Raw genomic sequence first — 26519 nt, 5'->3', positions numbered from 1 at the left:
CTCACTACCAATTTGGATCAGTTAAAACAACAAAGGGGTGAGTTTCATGTTACTAAATTTCTGGCTGGATTGCACCCTGATTACCAATCAGTGAAAGGTCAACTACTTACAGGGGAGAAAGTTCCATCTCTTAATGAATTATTTTCACATATCAATCGACTGGGCAATCCATCTAAACCTGATACTGCTCCCAAGGAAAGTTTTGCCTTTGTTGCTAACCGTGGTTGCGGACGTGGAAGTGGCCAAACCAGGGGTCGTGGTCGTGGTACTAGTGGAAGGGGTACTAGTTTCCAATCTTTTGATAAATCTTCCTGTTAATGCTCTTATTGTGGCAAACCAAATCATATAGTACATACTTGTTGGGCTAAACATGGCAAGCCCGACTGGGCACATGAATTGGCCAATACAGCCATGACTAACAACCATTCAGAGAAACCTACCAATGATATAAATCAGAGTTCCACATCAAGTACTCCATCCACTGTGTCACGTGATGATTACAATCAGCTAGTCAAACGTCTTCAACAACTTGAAGCTGCCTCTGCCTCAACTTCCACCGCCACTTTAGCCTATAAAGGTAACTCGATTTTTTATCCTTCCTCTACCTCCTGGCTTATTGACTCTGGTGCTTCATCTCATATGACTGGTAAGTCTAGTTTGTTTTCTTGTCTAAATCAAGTACAAACCTCATCTAATGTTATCCTTGCTGATGGGTTGACTACTAAGGTTATTGGTCATGGAACTGTTTCTCTCACTTCTTCCTTGACTTTTTCCTCTATCCTTCATGTTCCTAAATTGCCTTTAAATCTTATATATGTCAGTCAACTTACTAAATCTCTTAACTGTGCTGTGACCTTTTATCCTTCTTATTGCGTGTTTCCGGACCTTCAGACAAGGAAGACAATTGGTGGAGGGCTTGAGCGTGATGGCATTTATTACTTGGATGGCACTGGCCCTTCTACTGCAGCCACATCTACTACTATACCTACTCCCATGCAATGGCATTTACGCTTTGGTCACCCATCTCTTTCTAAACTACAGCTGATGGTTCCTAGTTGCAAGTCCATGTCTCCTCTTGAGTGTGAAGCTTGTGAATTGGGCAAACATCACCGTGCCTCTTTTCCTGCTCGTATTATACCTAGAAGTTCTTCCTTATTTTCTTTAGTGCATTCTGACATTTGGGGTCCATGTCATGTTCGTAATAGAATAGGTTTTTCTTATTTTATTAGTTTTATGGATGATTATTCTCGTTTCACTTGGGTTTATTTTTTGAAATACCAGACTTAATTTCTTATTGTATTTAAAAATTTTATCAGGAAATAAAAACTCAGTTTGACAAGTCTATTAAAATTTTTCGTTCTGACAATGCCCTTGAATACACTCAAATTGAGATTTCTGCTTTTTGTCTCACTCATGGGATTGTTCACCAAACTAGTTGTTCGTACACCCCCCCCCCAACAAAATGGAGTGGCTGAACCCAAAAATAGACATTTACTTGAAGTGGCCTAGTCCATTATGCTTCACATGAATGTCCCCAAGCGTTTTTGGTGTGATGTTGTCCTCACTGCCTGTTATCTTATTAATCGTATGCCATCATCCATGTTAGATAATAAAATTCCTTTTTGTCTTTTGTACCAAATCATTCCTTATCACATCTCCACCACGTGTGTTTGGCTGTGTTTGCTTCGTTCACATCCTTCATCTTGTCATTGATAAGTTGTCACCTAGGTCTATCAAATGTATTTATCTTGGTTACTCTCAGACCCAAAAAGGTTACAAATGTTTTGACCCTATCTCTAATAAACAGTTTATTAGCATTGATGTTACCTTTTTTGAAACTATCCCTTATTTTACTTCACCTACACCATCTCCTATATCCACTGAAGAACTTCTAGGTCCTCCCATACCTATGTCCATACCTAGCTCTCCATCTGTTAAGGTCTATCAACGTCTACGCCGTCGCCCATGCATTTTACCCTCCACTACCACTGAACCAGCCTCCATTGCCCCTAGGCCATTACCCTCTGCTCCTAGTGTTCCAGAGCTGCCATCCATTGATGCAGATGTTGCTCCTTCTACCCCACCATCTGATTCTGATGCTGAGGGTTCACTTGACTTACCAATCGCCATTCGTAAAGGTACTCGCTCGTGTACTCAAAAATCTCATCAATCTCTCATTGTTTATCCCATTGAAAAATATGTCTCCATTTCTCATCTTCCATCTCACTATCACCCACTTGCTTCCGCTTTGTCTACTAACTTTGTCCCTACAACCTATCACGAGGCTTTATCTCATCTTGGCTGGAAGGCAGCAATGGACACCGAAATGGATGTTGTACATTCTCGCCATACTTGGACTCTGGTTTCACTACCCACTAGGAAGGATCTTGTCCGTTGTCATTGGGTTTATACCATCAAATACAATGTTGATGGTTCTATTGATCGTCTTAAGGCCCTCCTAGTTGCTAAGGGCTAGACACAAACTTATGGTATTGATTATTTTGAGACCTCCGCACCTGTTGCCCGATTGAATTCAGTTCAGGTTCTTATCTCTTTGGCCGTCAATTTAGATTGGCCACTTTATCAGATGGATATCAAGAATGCTTATCTTTATAGTGATCTTTAGGAGGAGGTTTATATGGAGCAACTTCCCGGGTATGTTGCTCAAGGGGAGGATTCTACCAAAGTATGCCGACTTCTTAAGGCAATCTATGGGTTGAAACAATCTCCAAGAGCCTGGTTTGATAAATTCAGCTCCATTGTTACTCAATTCGGGTTCTCACAGTGTTACTCTGACCATTCTGTCTTTGTTCACGCGCCAGGGCTAAATGGTGGTTATAATGGTAGTTTATGTGGATGACATATTATATCTGGTAATGATGCTTCTAGTATTGCTCAAGTTAAAGCCTATCTTCATCAGCACTTCCAGATGAAAGACTTGGGTATTCTTAAATATTTTCTTGGTATTGAAGCTTTGCTTAGCAAGAAAGGTATTAGTGTATCACAGAGGAAATATGTTCTTGATCTCTTATCAGAAACTGGAATGTTGGCTTCTAAACCAGCTGATACTCCCATGGATCCCCATCACAAACTTGGATCTAGTGAGAGTAAAGACTTTACAGATGTACATCAATATAGAAGACTTGTTGGCAAACTCATCTATTTGACTGTTACTCAACCAGATATCTCCTTTGTTGTTGGAGTTATTATCAGTTTATGCAAGCCTCGAAGAAAATTCATTGGGGCCGTGTTCTACGCTACCTAAAAGGTGCTTCTGGCAAAGGTCTTATTTATCGTTCCAATCACAATATTAATCTAGTTGGATTTTCCCATGCTGATTGGGCTGGTTTGATGGTGATAGGCGCTCCACGACTGGTTATTGCACCTTTGTGGGAGGTAACTTAGTCACCTGGAAAAGTAAGAAACGAACCACTATTGCTAGATCTAGTGCTGAGGCTAAATATCGAGCAATGGCACATACTACAACTGAGTTGATGTGGGTAAAATCCTTACTCCAGGAATTGGGATTTCCCATCACTCAGCCTATGCAGATGTTTTGTGATAATCAAGCTGCTATCTATATTGCTAGTAATCCCGTATTTCATGAGAGGACCAAGCACATTGAGGTTGATTGTCACTTTGTTTGAGATGTTGTTATGAAGAAGTTGATTGCTACTCCATTTGTCTCTACCACCAATCAACTTGGTGATATGTTTACTAAGCTGTTGTTTGGACCTGCCTTCCGTCAGAGTTGTTTCAAGTTGGGTCTAGGTGATTTTTATGCTCCAGCTTGAGGGGGAGTGTTGAAGTACTATTCACATGAATAGTGATATGAACAGTGTTTTGATTTTTGTGTTTTATAATTAGGATTATAAACTCCTAGTTCTATTAGGTTTTGTTCTATTTCTATTTTCTATTTTATATTTGTGGATCCTATTGTGATTAGGAATCTTTTTTGTAATCTGAATATTTGAGTAATATAAATAAGACAATGGGGAGGGAGACTGTGTACTCTATTCACACAACTGCAGTCCCTTCTCCTTCTTTCCTTCACTTCTTCTTCTTCTTCTCTTCTCTTCTCATTCTCGGTTTTGGTTCCTTAACTTTATATTTTGTTACATTTTCAATAGAAGGACTTAAATACACGATAACCATATGGTTGGTGCATAATTCTTCTTTCTCTATGTGACTTATATCAAGTTGTTGATCATCTACTGCACTGTCCAAGTTGGCCATTTGAAAATAGTCTAAAAAGTAAAACGTGAAAATTTGTGGATATTATTTAAAAATCATTATATACGTTGGCCTTGTTAAGAAACCCTTATTTTAATGTTCCCGTTATATAAGCCACATAGAGGGTTCCTTTGATCAAATTAACCATTGTATGGGAAGTGTTATATGCCTAATGGGGCCCACTCTAGTGTATGGGCGCTAGATTGGGTCAGCCTAGTATGGGGTAGGTTAAAGGGCTTGACTTAACGTGTTCTATCAACTTCAGAGCTTTTGGCATATCGGTCAAGTACCTAACAATTGGTATCAAAGCTGGGCACCATGTCACGGATTCGAGTCAGGGAAAGGGCTACCTAGGAGAGGGCTACCTGGAGCAAAGTGAAAGCTGTCAAGAAAGGGCTACCTGCCGCCAGACAAAAACCTTGGAACAGAGTGGAGCTGCTTGAAAATGGCTACCTACCACCAGAGTGAAAGCTTCCTAGAATGAGAGCTGCCGAGGACGACAGCTGCGGAAGTGTGGTGATCTGTTATGTGCCTAATGGGGCCCACTCTAGTGTATGAGTGCTAGATTGGGCCAGCCTAATATGGGATAGGTTAAAGGGCTTGACTTAACGCGTTCCATTAGCTTCGGAGCTTTTGGCGTATCGGTCAAGTACATAATAGGAAGCTTCACATTAGAATTAGCCAATTATCAACTTTTTGATTAACATTTTCACTACTATCACACCATGTCAGGAACTTTTCATTTTCAATTGTAAAACCAAAAATGTTTTAAAGTTATAATATTTTAAGGGAAAAAGATCTCTACTTGGTGTGTTTCCTACGCCCTTTCACAGGGCACCTTTAAATGTTGCCTTTGCCCCCTGGGTAGATACTCTAGCGTGCTGCCCCATTTGCCCAGATGCTTGTGTAGAGACCATGTGATCAAGTAGAGATCTCTTGCCCTATCAATAGATCTTTTCTACAAAAAAAAAAAAAAAGGTAGAGAGACTGAAAGTGAGAAATGCTAATGTACCCTTCGCTCTCAGATTAAGAACACTCATCCTTATATGAAAACAGGCAAGAGATCCTTGCCTGGTAATGTAACCCCTACACTAGCATGGGGCCAATGAGAGTGCACATAGAGACATCAATATGGATGGAATTTTTTATTTTATATGGGGTGGGACAATAAATTTTTGTGCTCCTATGTCTAACGTAGGATACACTGGCCAGGGCAACATTTTTTCTTCTTCTAAATATATGATTTAAGGGAAGATAAGTTGAGGGAAAAAGGACGTTACCTAGTCATGTGGTCCTTACGCCTAGACACAGGAGTGTGTGAAAATACCACCCCGCCTCCCTTGAAATAAAAATTTTCATTTATGTTGACGCCCCTTTGTGCACTATCATTGCGGGGGCCATGCGACCAGGCAGTGTGATCTCTTGCTCGTTATTTAATAGAAGAAAGAAGTTTTCTTGTGGATGATTTAATAAAATAGAAGTTATAATGAATTGGATACTAATAGAAAAACATTACGATAACTTTGTCCAATAGAAAAAAAATTAATTAATGCCTTCTTCATGAGTGATAGTTCCAAACCATGATGTCTCATCTTTGACCAGCATAGCAGAAAACTTTTCTTCTTTAATTAATCAATTATCCGACAACTCACATATACAACAATTACTTATTATTTATAGGGGGAAGTTTTCATACATGACCGTGTAAACATGCACAATCGTGTCCTCTCTCACAAAGAGTTGGAAAAATCATAAACCCCCACCCATTAATTAATGCTTTGAAACTCCCACCCTCTCACATACACGGCTTACACAGCCGTGTATGAAAACTTTCCCCTTGTTTATAAAACTTATAATTTGTAGTCAAAGTTATTAAACTTGGATTCAAGATCTAGATTGGTTCAGTCAATTTTGATTTTGATTCAATTGCACCTGGTTGGAATCAATCGAAAATCAACTGAAATCGACCTGAACCATGGTAATCAAGATTGGACCTCAACTAATTCTGATCCAAATCAACCGATTCAACCGATCCAATTCCTGAAACCTTGATAGGGATAGAGACATGGAATCATAGTTTTAGGTGATGTGGGTCAGTGGCTATGTTGGCCACGGTGTAAATTTTAAATTCTACTTTGATCCTAGAGCCCATCTTGAATTGAAAATCTTTGAACTCTTATTTTAAGTTGTACTTTCAACCTTTTTCCGGTACTTATATAAGTCTTTGAGGCAAAGTGCTTTTTGCTTGGAACTAATCTCATTAATAGAAAATGATGAAGCCACATACTTTGAGCACCAAGGGAAGTGTTTATTAACATGGCTTTCCACTTCAAAGCTCACAGGTTTTAGAAAAGGCCGGTCTGTTTGTTTCTTAGTTTTTTATTGGTAGAAGGTGTGTTTGTTTCAAGTGAGGTCAAAAAGGATAGGAGAGGAAGATCTATATGGGACCAATGGAGAGCACAAATATTAATATACATGAGACGTGCAGCCTATGTCTAGACACAATCCTCTTGAAATGACTACTCGACCCCTATAAAATAAAAATTTCCCAGATTGATGTCTCTACACATGTTCTCATTGACTCTGCATTAGTGCAGAATCCATGTGATCGGATAAAAACAAAAAGATTGACACCAAATATATTAAGATAGAGTTAAATTAAAGAAGAGAGGAGGGGGTAAATCGAAGGGAAAGAAAATAAGTGAGAGTTAAACTTTATATTTTTGGTTTCTAAAATATAGCAATGCATACATAATTTTTGGGAAACAGTTTTCTATACGGGAGTGTGGCCTATACCAGCACTCCCATGTGTCTATCTCTCTCCTCCTTAAAACAAAACAAGGGGGCAGAGATGTTTTTTCACATGGGAAGGAAAGAGATAGACTCATGGGAGTGCTGGCTTAGGCCACACTCCCGGACAGAGAACTTTCTCCCTAATTTTATTTTATTTATTAGAAAAGGTGCATAAGTTTTTTTTTTTTCTTTCTTTTTTAGGTAACTAGGAAAATACATAAGTAATTGTGATGTGAAGCAAAGGTCTCCATGAAAGCACAAATATCTATATGGTAGTTTTGTCGGCATTCAAAGATTGCGAATGTGTTATCACACGGTCATTAATCAATCCCCTAAATTTTAACCAATTCAATTTTTGTACATGTATATTTAAAATATGGGTAAGAGATCTATATTTGGTTGCATGGTCTCTACACAAGTACCTGGGTCAATGAGTGAGCACGCTTGAGGCATCATCTCTTGGTGCCTTGTGAGAGGACGTAGGAAACACCACCAAGTGGAGATCTTTTTCCCTTATTTGATAATAACGGATTACACTCTTGTGATTTTTCAAATAAATAGGGATCAAGTTCGGCCAAACGATCCTATATACATTAGATAGAGCCCTCTTGGTAAAGGAGTTTGCAATGTAGTTAGTAGAAGGATCTTTATCCCCTCTAGTTCTCTGTCTCGCCTAATTCCCCAGTTCCTCTAACAAGGGGTGGTTGGTGATAAGGCATTAATCACCCCACCAATCAGAAGCTGCCATGTGGCCGAGTCGAGGACAGTCTGATAATCGAACCGAGCCGTGCGAAGTCGGGCCGACCTGACCACCGACAGATCTGGCATTCTATCTCCTGTGTGCCGAGCACCCGCACCGCGGGGCGCCACCCAAATCGGCCATCGACTCCGAGCCGACCTCACGGCTGTCAGCCGAGGCCGACCACTGTGGCCAAGCTCGGAGGTCGAGCCCTCCACAAAAGCCATCGTAACGGCTCGTCGGGAATCGTGGAGCCACGTCAGCACAATCCGAGAATCACAGGATAAGGATTGAGCCACAATCCTATCGCGATACGGAATCACACTTAGATATGTACTCTTACCTTAACGGGAGTCTGACCCCGAAAATAACTCTCCACTTTGCGCAACGGGATAGAGCCTTCCAAGAGAAGAACTCCTACCATACTAGGACTCCTCCAACCGCCTCATCTTCCTCTATAAATACTCAAGTATGGAGCTCAAACGCTCATCTTACTTTTTACTAGCTGTTACGCTGTTGCACTGGAGACCTGACTTGTGCGTCGGAGAGTCCTAGGCCGGAGCCACATCGGCTCTCTTGCGCTCACTCGGTTTTTTGCAGGCTCATCCGTAGGCAAACCGAACGATGGAGGTTTTTACACGCAATAGTTGGAATGACCACCCTACCCCTGCTCGAACACTCTGCCCGAATGGGGTCCACCACCCCCTATTAGAGGAACTAGGGAATTGGGCCGGGCAAGGAACTGGAGGAGATAATTTTTCATCAACAGCAGCCCTTAAATATGTGCTGGAATTTACTTGTGGTTAACTCAACCATGGATTTCTACCCAAAAAAAAAAAAAAACTCAACCATGGATAAAATAATAATTTCATGAAAAAAAAAAAAAAAAAAAACACTTCTGGATCTGGTTTTAGTTGGCCCGAAACTCGGAAGTGTAAGAGCGAAGCAACTCAGAATCAGCACTCACCCAGGAGACGAGATTTTTAAAAACCCCATTTGGTGGCGTGGTACAGCTTCCAGTCTCGTTCTTCCCGTGTTATATATATTAATTAAATTAGAAAGAGATAAAGAACAACAAATACAAAGCATAGTGTAAGATTGAAGAAGAGGGAAAGAGGGAGAGAGCTGCGGATCCAGATCTCCACTTTCGTCTTCAAAGCCTCTTTAGGTGCTAAGCTCTCTCCCTGATGCCATGGAGAGTCGTCGGGTCTTAGCGCTTAGTCTCTGGATCTCTACACTTCTTCAGTTGTTCATCCATGGAGAATGCTTCTATCTTCCCGGTGTCGCTCCAGAGGATTTCCAAAAGGTCAGTTTGTTATCGTTTTTGGTTTTTTCTTTCCTTCTTCGGAGTCGATTTGACTGTTTTTAGTGTTTATTCTCTTCACTCTTTGGGTTGACCTAGGGGTAATAATCCTGAAATCTGATGTGGTGATTGATTTGTTGGATCTGCATTTTCCTCCTTAGATCTGGGTGGTTCCCTGCTTTAGTAGCTTAGAGTTTAAGTATATTTATCGATTTTAAGGAAAAAAATCATGGTTTTTCGTTGCTCCGTGGATTTCGTTTGCGAGCGATGGTTCAGTTAGTTTAGAAGGATGGAGAGTTGTGGTTTTGTGGATATCTATTGTTATTTTATTAGTTTAACACATTCGCGGGGTGATTGTTTCTTATGGAGCTGGAGCTGGAGCTGGAAGGAATTCATACTCCCTTGATGTTCCGGCTAATGGTGGTTAATTGGTGGTTCCTGGAAAGTTAATGCCTTTTCTTTGATGTAATTTATACTGAATGTTTGTAAGATCTGCACTTCATGAATGTTTCTACCGTTAATTCGGTTGGAAGAGACCAATTTAACTTTTCGTTCTGAAGCTTGAACCTCCCATGGTTAGGCTCTCTTTCTCCTTCGAGAACTGTTATTTTTTCTTTATTCTCCCACTTCATTTAGTTTTCTTATGAGATTCCATCTCGATTATTACGGTCTGTGAGTGAGTAAGCAATGGTGAAGAAGACCGTGACTGTAAGTGATAGAAATGGTGAAGAAGGCAGTAACTGTAAGTGATTAGCTGTGCCAGGCTGCCAGACAAGTCTGGACTGTGGGAATGCTTTCAGTGGCCTGTATTCCTTTGCTGAAGTAGTTCATATTTCTGCTAAATGATGAGCTCTTGTGATGTCTGTTATGAGCCTAATGGGGCCCACTCTAGTGCATGGGCGCTAAATTGGGCCATCCTAGTATGGGATAGGTTAAAGGGTTTGATTTAATGTGTTTCATCAGATTTGGAGCTTTTGGCATATCGGTCAAGTACCTAACATTTGCTATCAGAGCCAGCTACCATGTCACCGATTCAAGCCACAGAAAGGGCTACCTAGGAGAGGGCTACCTAGAGTACAGTGAAAGCCGTCAAGAAAAGGCTACCTGCCGCCCGGCAAAAACCCTGGAGCAGAGTGGAGTCGCTTGGAAAAGGCTACCACCTACCTGATGTAGCCTAGGTGAAATAACTTCCACTTAGGACCAGTTCTGTCTAAGGGTTGGCTGAATGGGCAGACTAGGGTTATTAGGGCAAAATTTAGGGTTGGGGCTAAGTAATGACAAGGGGGTTTATAGGGTTTTAAAAGGCAGGTTTCAGAGGTCTTAATGGTATAAAGATATTAGGGTTTGGAGAAGTTTTGAATTTCTGCAATTTTGGGCAGAATCGGGTCACAAGCTTTAGGGTTTAATGGAGTGAAGAGATGAAGGGGTTAGAGTGGGAATTATAGGCTAGGGCTGAGGTCGAGTGTGGGGAATGATGTAGGGAAGGTGGGTTGAGAATAGGGTTTGAAGGTGATGGCTAGATCTGGAATTATAATGGAGTCTTAGTTGAAGTAGGAGTTGCAGGTTTAATGGGGTTGAGGGTTGAATGGATAAGTTGTAGGGTTAATGTGCAGGAGTAGCAACAGCTTGAAGATTGAAGAAGACCTCCCGACCTTCACAAAGGCAAGGAGTCATAGGAGAACCCACCCTTTAACCACCTTGAGTCCACAAGGATGCAGTCGCAGAGATGGAGCAGGGGCAGACTCGATGGCAAGAATCTCGGATCTGAAACACGCTTTTTAATGCAATAATAAGTGGGGAGCCGCCCACGATTTCTTCTATTTATAATAAAAGGGGGGCAAAAGGCCTTACAAAGATATGTAGATTTGAACTAGGAGTCCTAGTTCTAAATCCTAAAACCAATCCTAATCAGATTAGGAGTAGTGACTTCCCTTAACCTGAATCCTAATAAAAACAATTTAAAAACAGTAGACTCATACTCTAACTAGGAGTACAAGTTTAACAAATAAATAAACAAAAAACATCATCCCTCTAAAATCGTGGAGGGGAATAAAAGACTGTTTTAACCCTAATAAAACTAAATATATAAAATAAGGCTCCAACGAAAATCAAAGGCTGCTCTTCTTCTTCCTGCGTGAACTTAGATCTGCATCAGCTCTCCCGGCTTAGAAACATTCATCTCCGATGAATGGGTGAATGCCATGTAGCGATCATACAACTCCGGATCGAGCCTCTTGAAATCATCGGCATGTATCCACGTCTTTGTCCGTGGCGTGGCGACCTTTCAACTGACAAGGACAGAGCGATAACGCGCCTTGACGAGTCGTCTTGTGCATATCATCCAGAACTTCTTCAATTACTTCTTCCGGAGGCGGCTTCAGTTGGGGCAGCCGCAACATGTGCTCTGAGTCGCCATCATCGAAATGATGCCCCGTGTACAGATATAGATCAGTCACATTGAAAATATTGCTTATGCCCATATCATCAGGCAACTTTAGAACATAAGCATTAGGGCCAATACGTTTCAACAACTTGTATGGACCCATCTTCTTTGGATGGAGCTTACTGTTGACACCCGGTTGGTGTCTCTCTGGATTCACCCGTACCATGACCATGTCGCCTGGCTTGAACTCAACGAACTGGCGATGCTTGTCGGCAGTGGACTTGTAGTGATCATAACTGAGTGCAATTTTGCGCCGAACATCTGCATGCACTTCGGTGATATGATGAATAAACTCATCGACTTCAACACTTACCCGAGCTTCAGGGGGTAAGGGAGTGAGATCAATCGGGCGGCGGGGTTGTATCCCAAGAAGAATCTCGAAGGGAGTACGACTGGTGGTCCTGTTCACGGAGTTGTTGTATGCAAACTCAGCAATGTCAAGGATAGAGGGCCATGTCTTCTCATAATCTCGGACCAAACATCGCAGCAAATTACCAAGGCTTCTTGACTACCTCTCATGCCGTCACGATGCGGGTGGAATGCGAGAGAACAAGAGCTTGGTGTTTGTCTTCAGCCATAGAGTCTTTCGTAAATAACTCATAAACTTCACATCACGATCGGATACAATGGTACTGGGTAACCCATGGATGCCAACAATCCCCTTGAAGAATAGCTTGGCAATGTGGGATGCATCAAATGTTCTTCGACAAGGAATGAAGTGAGCCATCTTGGTGAATCAGTCAACAACCACCATGATGGAGTCAAATCTCTCTCTGGTAGGGGGTAGACCAAGTACGAAATCCATACTGAGATCAACCCATGGCTGGTGAGGAATCGACAGTGGTGAGTAGAGGCCTGTGTTTTGCTTGGTACCTTTAGCTAGCTGGCAAACTCGGCACTGCTTGATTACATACTCTGCATCCTTGGTCAAGTGAGGCCAATAGTACCGATCAGTTACCTGTAAGATGGTTTTATCTTTTCCGAAGTGTCCTCCTAAACCTCCTCCATGTAACTCCCTGATAATGTGGTGTCGTAAGGACGAATCGGGAATGCACAGCCGGGTTCCGAAGAACAAGTAACCATCATGCAAGGAGTACATAGGGTGCTGTCCACCCTGCTTCAAATCAGCATATAGGACTTGAAAGTCCTTGTCACTAGCATACTCGTCTTTGATCTGCTCGATGCTAAGTGCATGGGTGAGAAAGTGTTCAAGGTCGAGACTTTTCTACTCAAGGCATCACCACCGTATTTTCCTTTCCCGACTTGTATTTGAGGGCAAAGTTGAAATCTCAGAAATATGCAACCCATTTAGCATGCCTGGTGCTAATGGACTTCCGTGAGTGGAGGTGCTTGAGTGCCTCATGATTAGTGTACAGACGAACTCTTTGCCAATAAGGTAGTGTCTCCAATGCCGCCGCACAGACTAACAACAAGATAAAGCTCTATATCATAAGTAGAGTACCGAGTCTTGGCATCATTAAGTTTCTCATCAGTAGAATGCAATAGGATGCCCACTCTGCATAAGAACTCCGCCTAAACCAACATGGGAAGCTTCGTAGCAACTTCAAAATATGGTCAAAGTTGGGTAGGCGTAGTCTGGAGCTTCATCATCTTCTTCTTGATCATCTGGAAGGCCTTTTGAGCGGCTGCTGTCCATGCGAACGGACCCTTGTTCGCTTTGGTGCACTCGGTTATGGGTGCCATGATGGCACCGAAATTGCGAATGAATCGCTGTAAAAAGAAGCCAAACCGTGGAAGCTTCGTAGAAATGTCTTCGAGTAGGCCATTCAACCACGCTTCGAACCTTTTCCGGATCAGCTTCAACACCCTTTGAAGAAATTATAAAACCAAGGAAAACAACCTTGGGCAGCATGAAGGAACATTTCTTTAAATTGATAAACAACGTCTCTTGCCGGAGTACTCTGAGAACTTGTTTCAGGTGGTCTATGTGCTCATCGGGGTCTTTACTGTAGACCAAAATATCATCAAAATAAACAACAAGAAATTTACCGATGAAAGGACGAAGTACCTGGGTCATGACTCTCATGAAGGTGCTAGGTGCATTCGTCAGGCCAAAGGGCATGACCTTCCACTCGAATAATCCATCTTTGGTCTTGAAGGCTGTCTTCCATTCGTCTCCAGGCCGTATGCGGATCTGATGGTATCCACTGCGGAGGTCAATCTTGGAGAAGATCTTAGAACCGGACAGCATGTCTAACATGTCATCAAGCCTAGGAATTGGGAACCTATACTTGATGGTGATCTTGTTGATAGCTCGGTTGTCCACACACATGCGCTATGAACCATCCTTCTTCGGTGTCAACAAGGCTGGAACAGCACAAGGGCTTATGCTTTCTTCAATAAATCCCTTCTTGAGAAGCTCTCCAACTTGTTTATTAAGCTCTTCATGCTCCGAGGGGCTCATCTTGTAGGCGGGCAGATTTGGTAACATAGCACCAGGTACCAAATCGATGGCATGTTGAATATCTCTGAGTGGTGGCAACTCATTGGGCAGTTCTTCGGGTACTACATCTGAAAAGTCCTACAGTAGATCCTTGATGGGTTGTGCAAACTTCTGTTCGGTTGGGGCAGCAACCTCTTGAGTCACCAAGGCAAGAACCAGTCCCGTATCATGGCTGATTTGTTCAAATTCCCTTTGTGGAACAACTAGCAATTTATTTTCAGATTCTGTCCCCTTTTGATTAGTGCCATGACACGACGTTTCCGTATTTCTGCAGGCAAATTAAGTGGGTACCACTTGATCTCTTCTCCTTTATGTTGAAACACACAGAGGTTTTTTCTTCCTAGGAGAGCAACATCATTGTCATAAAGCCACGGTCTCCCTAGTAGGACATCAGTCATTCTCATCGGAATGATATCACACCAAATTTCCTCTGAATATTTTTGGACTTGTAAGGGAACATAGAATCGCTTGTTCACATCAAGCTTATTCCCATTCAATAAGGAGACTTTGTAGGGCATTGGGTGCTTCTCAAATTTCAGATTCGCCTTCTTCACAAGATCTTCAGAGACAACATTAATGCAGCTACCACTATCAACAATTATCTGGGTAGTGCGCTCACCTGCTCGCAAGCGGGTATAGAAGATGCAACTACGTCGCCAATTTTCACCTTTGGATTCAGCACTCAATATACGTGCTACTACGTGTACACCTCGGGTATCTTCAAATTCATCACCCAAGTCGTCAAAATAAGCAGTCCCATCATCACCATCTTCGGGGGGTAATGCATAAATACCCTGTTCATCAAATTCATCAGGGCTTTCTTCCTCCTTTTCAGCTACATGAATCTGCCGTTGTCGTTGTGGGCAGTCCTTAGCATAGTGTTCCTTCTCATTGCAGTGATAACAAGTGTTGGACTCACTGGTAGTCATTGGGGCTTTACCCTTGTCCACACGTGAAGAGTCTGCCGGTGTAAGGGGCTGTCCGTGTAGAACCAGGCAGTGGTGTTATTACCTCTATTGTAACCATTAGTTGGTTTGGATGCTTGAAAAGATTTTCCGTGTCGACAACAGTAGAACCAAACCTTCTAGTAGTGTTCAATAGGTCTTCTGCCTTCAATGCCTTCTCAAAGCAATCCTTGACGTCCAGAACATCCACAACGCCAATAGCTCTGAGGATGTCAGATCTCAATCCCAATCGGAATCGGGACAACATTTGAGTAGCACTTTCTATTGTGTCGGTGCGAGATGAGAGAGAATCAAACTTCTGCATGTACTCGGATACAGTCATATTCCCTTGACGAAGGGAGTTGAATTGGTCTTGCATCTGAGCTGTATAGTGTCTTGGTAAATACTTCTCTTTCAAATCATACTTCATATCCTCCCAATTGGTAGGTGCTTTACCTTAACGTTCCATATCCCTCTCTGTCTTGCGCCACGTCTCGAGCAAGCACCAATTAATTTAGTGCGTGCCGTCTCATCTTTCGATATTCAAGCAAATCATACCAATCAAAGTAGTCATCTAGGGCAGCAAGCCAGTCGTAGAATTTCTGTGGATCACCAATCCCATCATACTCTTTCAATTCTAGCTTGACCTTCTGTGTATCAAATCTTCTGTTCTGGGCTTCATCTCCAGTGAAGTAGGATCTCAAATATTCCTCAAAATTAGGTCTTCGAGGTGCTTCAGTAGTTCTGTCCCTATCTTCTCTGTAGTCATCCCTGTCATATCTTCTTCGATCCCTGTAGCCTCGGTCATGTCTAGATTGATCTCTGTGGTCCCTGTGACGTCTGGAATGATCTCTGTAGTGCTCATTCCTTCCCAGAGTGCCATGAACTTCAGAATGGACTTGTAGCCGATCTTCCTCTACGTATAGAGGGTTGTTTATAATAGGCGCAGCTTGCTTTTGTTCCATGGCTGTCATTAGATCAACAAGAACTTGCTGGTCTGTTGAGATCTTCTGCACATAGCCATGATTGCGCAAGAAGGGAATCAGGTTGGGGTGGTCATGTGGGATCCATAGCAGGGCTGCCATGTTCAGCCATGGCTCTGATACCAATTTGATGTAGCCTAGGTGAAATAACTTCCACTTAGGACCAGTTCTGTCTAAGGGTTGGCCGAATGGGCAGACTAGGGTTATTAGGGCAAAATTTAGGGTTAGGGCTAAGAAATGACAAGGGGGTTTATAGGGTTTTAAAAGGCAGGTTTCAGAGGTCTTAATGGTATAAAGATATTAGGGTTTGGAGAAGTTTTGAATTTCTGCAATTTTGGGCAGAATCGGGTCACAGGCTTTAGGGTTTAATGGAGTGAAGAGATGATGGGGTTAGAGTGGGAATTATAGGCTAGGGCTGAGGTCGAGTGTGGGGAATGGTGTAGGGAAGGTGGGCTGAGAATAGGGTTTGAAGGTGATGGCTAGATCTGGAATTATAATGGAGTCCTAGTTGAAGTAGGAGTTGCAGGTTTAATGGGGTTGAGGGTTGAATGGATAAGTTGCAGGGTTAATGTGCAAGAGCAGCAACAGCTTGAAGATTGAAGAAGACCTCCTGACCTTCACAGTGCAAGGAGTCGTAGGAGAACCCACCCTTTAACCACCTTGAGTCCACAAGGATGCAGGCTCGCAGATGGAGCAGAGGCAGCAGCTCGATGGCAGCAATCTCAGATCTGAAACACAGTTTTTTTAATGCAATAATAAGTGGGGGAGCCTGCCCACGATTTCTTCTATTTATAATAAAAGGGGGGGGGGCAAAAGGCCTTACAAAGATATGTAGATTTGAACTAGGAGTCCTAGTTCTAAATCCTAAAACCAATCCTAATCAGATTAGGAGTAGTGACTTCCCTTAACCTGAATCCTAATAAAAACAATATAAAAACAGTAGACTCATACTCTAACTAGGAGTACAAGTTTAACAAACAAATAAACAAAAACATCATCCCTCTAAAATCGTGGAGGGGAATAAAAGACTGTTTTAACCCTAATAAAACTAAATATATAAAATAAGGCTCCAACGAAAATCAAAGGCTGCTCTTCTTCTTCCTGCGTGAACTTGGATCTGCATCACAACCGCCAGAGTGAAAGCTGCCTAGAGTGAGCCGCCAAGGACGGCAACTGCGGAAGCGTGGTGGTCTTTTATGTGCCTAATGGGATCCACTCTAGTGTATGGGTGCTAGATTGAGCCACCCTAGTATGAGATAGGTTAAAGGGCTTTATTTAACGTGTTGCATTAGCTCGGGAGCTTTTGGCGTATTGGTCAAGCACCTAACAATGTCATTTCTTGTGGGAATAAGGAACCCATGTTAAACCCTTCATATTTTGGGAAAACATTTCTTGGGAAGGCTTGGTTATTCAACTTTGACTTGTTTTCTATTCTTAGCATCAATTTCTTTTTCCACCCAATACACTAGCATTGGTTTTGTTGCAGGAGCATTTCCTTGGACCAAGCCAAGCCTGTTTGAGAACCCAGACTAAGAATCGGGTCCAAATTTTGGTCTTTGGTCTTTTGGATTTATCTTGTAATCTTGTGTTTTACTTAAGCTAGAGTTCTATTCCATTTTTAGTCTTAAGAGTTTGATTCCATTATAGTTTAGATTTGGTTAGATAATTAATTAGGAGATAGAGTTAGATTTTACTTCTATTTCATCATTAGACTACAATTTTATAAAAAATGTTTGTAACTTTATTCATTGAATAGATTTGATAATCGAATGATATTGGTTTTTGTTTCAGTGCCTGTGTTGTGAGACCCTCTCTCCTCCTTCCTCATCCTTCTTCTTTCCTATTTTCTCTTCTTTTACTGTTACTGTTCCTGCCCTAATGATACCAGCAGTACCCTTTGCTGGATATTTATCTCTATTCATTCTTTCTGTCAAACTTGGGTCGGAGTTAGACCTCCCTTGGGCAACCAAACCTTTGAACCTCAACCCTTAAGCACTGTCCTATTGTGAGAACCAAGCTTTGCCTCACTGCTGAAACTGCAACGGTCGCCTGGTGGTAGTTTCAGATCTTGATTTGATCTCCTCCCCTTCTGTCTGGGCTAAAAGATGATGTCCAATCACTAATCCTCTCGGTATCGACCTCTCCCTCAAATCGTAGGACCAGCCGAAGCATATCCAACGAGTTTCTCTCCTTCGAAGGTTGCGGGTCTCCGCCTCTGGTTCGTGGAGAGGTAGGATACGATCCGTTTTCTCCCCCCCCCCCTTCTTTTTCAATAGTTCCCTTTTATTTCTTTTCTCTTTTGTTTCCTAAAATAGTCTCCCCTTTATCCTTCATTTCAGTTTCATTCAAACTCTATCCTCTTCCTTTAATTTCATATCCCCCTTATGTCCTCCTATTATTTATTCCCCTAACAGCCATTTAAGATTCCACCTAATTACAATTCTTCCATTCTCTCATAAACTTCAGTTTATTACTGTTTTGCCACCAACACTTTGGTTTTAGTCTCTTATTATTTGGGTGGGCCCATAGCCAACCCAAATAGGGTTTTCAAACCCCGGGATCGCTACCAGGTTGAGTTCAATTTTCTATCTTTTGTTTGCATTTTGGTCTTCTTGGTGATAAAAAAAAATAGTGATGCTCTCTATGTGGGTGAAGTGAAAAAAATAAAAAAGAGGAAAGAAAACAAAAGAAATGAGAACCCCAAGGCCACCTATGAATGCATATGGTTCAATTAATTAAGGCCAAGAAGAAATGAGAAAAGAAGCTCAATTATGATCTGCTAGTATTCTTTCATCTACAAATTGAATAGCCCAACCTGAAAACATCAAGGGAATTAAAAAACATTTAAGGAAATCTATTGAGATAATTGATGACCCTTAAAAACCAGTGCACATGTTCGAAGAACGAAGTAGAATTGACAATGTTATTTAACTGCATTAGTAGTGGTATATCTCATGGGGGGCAGATTCCTACAAGCATGTGGACGAGATGAAAACAAAGAATTAATTGACAGAAGAAGAGATTTTACATGTTAATAGCCCTTCAACAACAACAACAACAACATCCAAGCCTTATCCCAACTTAATGGACTCGGCTACATGGATCCTATAAGAGATAATAGAATAATAATAACGAAGTCAAAGGGGGAGGCATACAATTAAAGGGGGGGGGGGGCAAACAACATCAACACAAACTAAATGGAGCCTTAGTAATGCTTTAACATGAAGAACTAACTATTTTGGAGCCTTAGTAATGTTTTAGTGAATTCAAAGTACTAAAATTTAGGAAGTAGAACTTGGGAACAATTCCCTCAAAACCACATGCTCAGCTAAGGACCAGAAAAGTTTCTTATGCGTCTAACAAAATTGGACTGAGGATGATGTCCAGAGATCTTTGAAGACAATATAGCCTTAATTATCTGACTGCATCCATCCTTGTAAATTTCTCCACCTCATTATTCAAGACCAAATTGTTGTTACTACATTGACCAGTAGTGGTATTGGTATCTTCTGATGTTATGTGCATTGTCATCTCTGACAACCATAAAAATACAATAATAAATATAATTGACACCAAACTTTGTTAAATTCGAGTTTGACCCAGTCCAGCATAGGCTGTTCTGAACGATCATTTGGTTACATGCCACATGTTGGGGTGAAGTATCCATATGTGCTACCAAATTACTTGTCATATTCATTTCTACTGCTTCCATTGGTAAATAAATTCTTTTGTTCAGTCATATCATTAGACTGGAGCTGGGCTCTGTACTTTGATGGTACTTCCCAAAGACAGGTGCCAAAAAGAGGTAAGAGTGATTCAAACAAAGAAATAGAAAGGAAAAAAAATGTCAAATAGATTTGATGAAGGGAACTTTCCATTGCAGAAATCTTTTAGGATAACAAAACTGATGACTCTAAGCCATGTAAAACGAGTTGTTACCCGAAGAATTAGACGATTAGATCTCTAAATAGTCTCTGTTCAAATGCTAGAATACCCTATTACAGATGAACAGATGATGTGGTCAAGTTTGATTAATGCAACTCCTGTGGGAGTTCAAGCAAACTGAGTGATCTTGATGGGAACTTCTGTTCTTAATTGCTTAAATTGTGTGCTGGGTTTTGGAAGGTCCAACTGATGAACAAAGCCTTCTATTGAAAGTGGTTTTGGCATTTCAACTTGAGGGCAGTTATATTATATATGATAAGTTTTGGGGAAAGCAATTGCAATCTAATGTAGTCTTTGTTCTGCCACACATTGTTAAGGTGAGAGATGCAGATGTGGTTTGGGAGGATTGTTACTGTTGGGATGGGCAGCTCAACAAAGTCTGTCCTTGCATTTGTTGAGTGGTCCCCTCTAAGGTTCTTATAGAGAATCATTACACTAAATTTATTTTGGAAAAAGAATGCTACCTGGTCACGTGGTTCCTGCGCCCAGACACAGGAGCGCGCGAAAGTACAATCAAGCCCCTCTTGAAATAAAAGTCTGATCCATGTTGATGCCCCTATGTGCACTCTCATTGGTCCCTGTGCTGGTGCAGGGGCTACGCGACCAGACAGCATTGTCTTGCCCATTAATTTTATAACTATTGACTTAAATTTTTTTTTTTAGGGGGGGTCTTTTCCTGATGCAACAGCAGTTCTTTGGACCGGGCCGAACTTGTTTGAGAGCTCCGACCAAGAACCGGGCCCAAATTGAGATTTGGGTATAGTAGGATATTAGTAGTTTAGTTATTTACTTATTTGGATTTATCTTGTGATCTTTCACTTAGGCTAGAGTTTCATTCCATATTTAGTCTTAGAGTTTGATTCCATTATAGTTTTAGATTGGGTTAGATAATTAGGAGATAGAATTATATGTTACTTCTATTTCAGCATTAGACTACAATTAGGAAACTTTCAATTTTGTTTGTATAAATATGCTTGTAACCCAATTCATTGGGTAGATTTGATGGAATAGAAAATTGATTTGGGTGTGCCTGCTGGCTTGTAATTGCATGCTCTCTCCTTCCCCTGTCTCATCTCTTCCCCTGCCTTCTCCTCCCTTCCCTTCTTCCTTCTTATTTCTTCTTACTATTTCCTTTCTGGCCTAACGTGCCTGGCCGGTATTTCAGTCTGAGGGTGTGAATTTGATCTCCTTCACTTCTTTGTCTCTCTCTCTCTCTCTCTCTCTTTCTCTCTCTATACATACATACATACATATATTTATATATATATATATATATATAGGAAACTAATTCCCTTCTCTGAACGACTCTTCATGCAAACCCTCTGGCCAAAATCCAACTTGGAGTAAGAGTTTTGAACTGAAACTTGATTGGTTCAGTTCTTGCACTGGAATTAGTGGCAGAAAATAAACTCACTACTTACCTGATCATTGGGCCATCGTTGATTACTACTAAGCAGGTTGATCATTGTGATTCCTTCCTTCCAGTTTCTGGCTGATCCGTGGCGGCATTAGAGAGTTTTCTCATGCAAAACTACTATGGTTTCTGCCTCTGGTTTGGGGGTTTAGAGGTTGAAGCCGATACCTTTTTTTTTTTTTTTTTGTTTTGGGTCTATCCTCTTCAAGGGCCCATAGACCAACTACAAGCTACGGGGAAGGCTAAGACAAGCCAACAATCTACATCTACTCCCCGGGGGGGGGGGAAGGGGAGAGAGGGGTGCCTTTTTTTGAAATATATGCAATCCAGGAGAGTCTATCTCTTGACCTCCTGGGGGCATGCACTCAACTGGCAAGCCACCAACCAACCAAGCTAGTGGTTTGCAAAAAGACGATGATACCTCGCTTCCTACCATTTTGCTTCTTTGTTTATTCTCACTTTCCATATTTACCCCTCCTTTTTCCCTTTATTCCCCGTCGTTAACTTAACTTTCATGCGAAGTCTGTTCCATGACAATAATTCTAATTCCCTTTGTGTCCCATTAATTCTTTACTTACCGATAGTCCCTTGGAAATTCTATTTTATTACAAAATTGCCACCCCATTTACATAGTGATCTATTGAGAGCTTGGGGGGCCCCATAGTGAACCCAATAGGATTTTGTGACCCAGGTTCAGCATGATTTCCTAAATGGCCATTTGGACCCCTTCTATCTGCCTGCCACATGACAGCTTTTTAAGGCCGTTTGGGCCTCATCTAAGGTGATTCAGTAGATTGGGTCCATATTGAGTTACTAATTTGGATTGTTTTTGTTTTGTTAAAAAACTGTTTAATCTAGTTTTAGAAACTCAAGAAGCTCTAGAAAGTTTCTATTTTCTGATCCTTAGTTCTCAAGTTTAAGAATTTAGGAATGTTTCTGATTTGTTAATTGTGTTAAGAATAGAAAGATGAGGGGTTAGTCTATAAATTAGTGGCCTGATATGCTATGTAATGCAATGATTTAATTAATGAAAAGTTTGGTTTCAGCCTTTGGTTCTGTGGTGATTCAGAGTGTTCCTTGCTATGGTGATTCAGTATTTTCCTGATAGTGATTTCAGGAAACCCTTGGTAGCGATTCCAAGGGTGGGGGTACTGGTAGTGATTCCAGCCCTGCAGACCAGGTGGTGATTCCTGGTAACATTCTCCTTTTCTAGTGTTTCTTTTATTTTTTTTGCTTTGTCAGAACTGATTCAAAATCTCCTTGTCCCAGTGGTTCTTTTTGGTTTCGATTCTCCAATTCAAGAGATTTTCTTTTCTTTCCCACGGTTGTATATCAGTTTCAGTTCATCGAGATATCTGGTTCTATCCATATACCTGCTATGCTTTTGCAAGCTGATCTCCCACTGGCATACACCGCCGGTTTGAGCATGGTCTTAGGTATCGGTATCAGTATCAGTATCGATCTCGGCCGATACCAATACTGATACGACTGTGGATCGGACTGTTTTGCTCCTCAAAATACCAATACCTTGTTTTTTGGACCCTTTTACCCTCCCCTGCACTGATAGCTTGGTTTTATGGACCATTTTACTCTCCCCTGTACTGATAGCTTGGTTTTTTGGACCATTTTACCTTCCCCTGTACCGATACCACCGCTATGGTATTTGTCGCGGCCTCCATACCAATACGGCTGATCCGATACTGATACCTTGAACTGTGGGTTCGAGGTTAGCTCTGCATTGGACACACATGGGGGTATTTCATTGAATTTGATTGTAAACTTTACACAATCATGACCTCTATATCCAACAGTTGGAGCAGCCACATCATTTATCCATGTGGCACAATTACAGTGGGGCCAAACGGGGCCGTGTATTGTAGTTTTCCCTTGTTTCGGGTGGGCTTACTTTTATATATATTGAAGAGACAAAAAGAAGGGGGTGAAACACTTCACACCAATGTGGTCAACAAGATAATAACCATGTACTAAAATTTTTTATAATACTATATATGCCTTTTTGATGGTTAAATCTTTCAAGCTTCATAGTGCTTCTAATTTGTGTTAAAATTTATGTCTTCTGGGTGCAGGGGGATCTGTTGAAGGTGAAAGTTAACAAACTGACCTCCACAAAGACTCAGCTTCCTTACTCCTATTATTCTCTCCCCTATTGCCCTCCAGAGAGAATAATTGACAGTGCTGAGAATCTTGGAGAAGTTCTTCGTGGTGACCGTATTGAGAACTCTCCTTATGTGGTTAGTTAATTATCTTAGATATAGATAATTCACTGGCTTTGCTATTTTTTGCAACTTTGTTGGTGTGTAATTATTTCTTCTAATTAAAGTGGTGCTTTTGCAGTTTAAAATGAGGGAACCACAGATGTGTAATGTGGTCTGCCGGATAGTACTTGATGAAAAAACCACAAAGGCCTTCAAGGAAAAGATAGACGATGAATATCGGGTCAACATGTGAGGCTCTTTTATTGGGATCTTGATTTCTACATGATTACCTTTTTCACCTCATTATTATAGCCATAACTGTTTGGGGAAACTATATTGTATGTTACAGGATTTTGGATAATCTTCCTCTGGCTGTTCCTATGCGAAGGCAAGATCAGGAATTCCCTATGGTGTATCAACATGGCTTTCATGTTGGACTGAAAGGGGCATATACTGGAGTAAATATCATACTCATTTAGAATGGACACATTGTTTTGTCATCAGACTTGGTGATATGTTCATTTACAATTGCTTATTCTACTTTTATTATTTTGAAGGTCAAGGGTGAAAAGCATTTTATCCACAACCATTTACAATTTACCGTGAAGTTTCACAAAGATTTACAGACTGACGCTGCAAGGATTGTGGGATTTGAGGTCAAACCATTCAGGTCAGTTTATTATGGCAACCCTTGTCATGTGGGATGATTATACTGATTCCTGTTGACAGATTTAGTTTATGCTCAGGATATAGTATCTGATTCCATTGATGTGTCCAGTGTTAAACATGAATATGAGGGTGAGTGGAATGAAAAGACTCGGTTAACGACCTGTGACCCACATGCAAAACGAACTGTTACCAACTCTGATTCTCCTCAAGAGGTCGAAGATAAGAAGGAAATTATATTCACATATGATGTCGAGTTTGAGGTGAGTATTAACCATTTCTTTTTCCTGTTTACAATCTTTCTTCCTACCTTTTTAGAGTGGTGGTAGCATTGTTGGTTCCTGATATGAATTATTTCTCTGTTCCTTTTTGTAGCCTAGTGATGTGAAGTGGGCATCACGATGGGATACCTATCTCCTTATGACTGACGACCAAATCCACTGGTTTTCAATTGTCAATTCTTTGATGATTGTTCTCTTCCTGTCGGGCATGGTTGCTATGATTATGTTGAGGACACTGTACCGTGACATCTCCAAGTACAACCAACTGGAGACCCAAGAAGAAGCCCAAGAAGAGACAGGATGGAAGCTGGTCCATGGAGATGTTTTCAGGGCCCCAGTGAACTCTGATCTTCTCTGTGTCTATGTGGGTACGGGTGTCCAGTTCTTTGGGATGATACTTGTCACCATGATCTTCGCTCTTCTTGGATTCCTCTCCCCCTCAAATCGGGGTGGGTTAATGACAGCCATGCTCCTACTCTGGGTCTTCATGGGCTTGTTTGCTGGTTACTCTGCAGCCCGTCTATTCAAGATGTTTAAGGGAACAGAGTGGAGGAAAATCACTCTCAGAACTGCATTCATGTTCCCTGGAGTTGTCTTTGTCATTTTCTTCATCTTGAATGCTCTTATTTGGGGGCAGAAGTCATCAGGAGCAGTTCCTTTTGGGACCATGTTTGCTCTCGTCTTTCTTTGGTTTGGAATCTCAGTCCCACTTGTATTTGTGGGTGGCTACGTTGGGTTCAAGAAGCCTGCAATTGAGGAACCTGTGAAGACAAATAAGATTCCAAGGCAGATCCCAGAGCAGGCCTGGTACATGAACCCAGTTTTCTCAGTCCTGATTGGGGGGATACTCCCATTTGGAGCTGTCTTCATTGAGCTGTTCTTCATTCTGACGTCTATCTGGTTACACCAATCCTACTATATCTTTGGCTTCCTCTTCATAGTCTTCGTGATCCTTGTTGTCACGTGTGCGGAGATCACAATCGTTTTGTGTTACTTCCAGCTGTGCAGTGAGGATTACTTGTGGTGGTGGAGATCGTATCTGACCTCGGGGTCGTCCGCATTCTACCTCTTCCTCTATGCAACCTTCTACTTCTTCACAAAACTCGAGATCACGAAGCCAATATCTGGGGTGCTGTATTTTGGTTACATGCTGATTGTCTCGTATGCATTCTTTGTGCTGACTGGCACAATTGGTTTCTATGCTTGCTTTTGGTTCACAAGGCTCATCTACTCATCAGTGAAGATTGATTGACATGAGTTCAGATGGGTGGCTGATTGGTTCATCTTTCGGAGGAAGCAAAAAATTCTCTCCGGATTGGATATGGATGGCAGGTTACTCTTTAACTTTGGGAGTTAATGTTGAGTTTTGCATATCGAAGCGCTCTTGATTCTGTTTGAATAGAAATTGTTTCTTAACCTCTTGATAGCTTCTTAGATTCTCCCATTTCTTTCTTCTGTTTTTTTGTTCTTTTTACACAGGTCCTTTTGATTAATTTTTCTTTCTTGTATCTGAACAAAAGCTGTGAGAGAATTGTCAAGGCACGTTGCCATCCACACCAAACTGCATTTAGAAATGAAAGAATTCAGTGTATCAATGCTGATTTTGCTATTAGGTGCTCTCTGCTTTATTTCAGGTTAGAATTGTCGTGCCAGTAAAACGTCAATCCTTTTCCTCCTTTCTCTCACATTGACACACAATGTATGTTTATGCTATTTTAGTTATGCAAAGTTGGATTAGTTTTCCAATGAAAAGCTACTAAAAGAAGTATTAGGTTGAACTCCAGAGAGTAGAAGTGGAAGTATGAAGAGCTTTTGGGATGCAAGCATAATGTGAACACAATAGCATTCTATGTTTCCTAAAAAAGTTAATGAAGTTAGTAGTATATCAGGAAATAGGACACCTTATATGTTCCTTCAAATGAAAATATGAGCTGTCAAGGTTGGATTTTGATCATTATGTAGGTATCTTGAAACTGACAATCATTTTGAGTTCTTAAATGATAATACTCAGAAGATAAATGGGTATGTATTGCATGGTTTATCAAGGTTGGACTTCGTTCGAGATGTAGAATCTATATTGTAAGGTTGGATTATT

At 41.3% G+C, this 26519-nt stretch overlaps 1 protein-coding gene across 1 annotated transcript; it reads left to right on the top strand.

Moving 5' to 3' along the window:
• Positions 1 to 8753: 8753 nt before the first annotated feature.
• On the top strand, positions 8754 to 26019 carry LOC122645890 (transmembrane 9 superfamily member 8-like). Its single transcript, XM_043839290.1, has 7 exons — positions 8754 to 9071; positions 23349 to 23513; positions 23617 to 23726; positions 23827 to 23935; positions 24035 to 24147; positions 24256 to 24406; positions 24519 to 26019. The coding sequence occupies exons 1-7, from the start codon at positions 8958 to 8960 to the stop codon at positions 25674 to 25676; spliced, it is 1920 nt and encodes a 639-aa protein (XP_043695225.1). The 5' UTR covers positions 8754 to 8957; the 3' UTR covers positions 25677 to 26019.
• The last annotated feature ends 500 nt before the right edge of the window (positions 26020 to 26519 follow it).

Source organism: Telopea speciosissima, chromosome 11, assembly GCF_018873765.1.
Source record: "Telopea speciosissima isolate NSW1024214 ecotype Mountain lineage chromosome 11, Tspe_v1, whole genome shotgun sequence".
In the NCBI taxonomy this organism is placed as follows: Eukaryota; Viridiplantae; Streptophyta; class Magnoliopsida; order Proteales; family Proteaceae; genus Telopea; species Telopea speciosissima.
Note: the sequence above shows the minus strand (reverse complement) of the source record. Positions and strands in the feature narration are given on the sequence as shown.

Coding starts and splice junctions, on each gene's coding strand:
- LOC122645890 (XM_043839290.1), top strand. CDS start 8,958: ATGGAGAGTCGTCGGGTCTTAGCGCTTAGTCTCTGGATCTCTACACTT. Junction 23,936..24,034: donor TGAAAGGGGCATATACTGGA/GTAAATATCATA, acceptor ATTATTTTGAAG/GTCAAGGGTGAAAAGCATTT. Junction 24,148..24,255: donor TTTGAGGTCAAACCATTCAG/GTCAGTTTATTA, acceptor TGATGTGTCCAG/TGTTAAACATGAATATGAGG.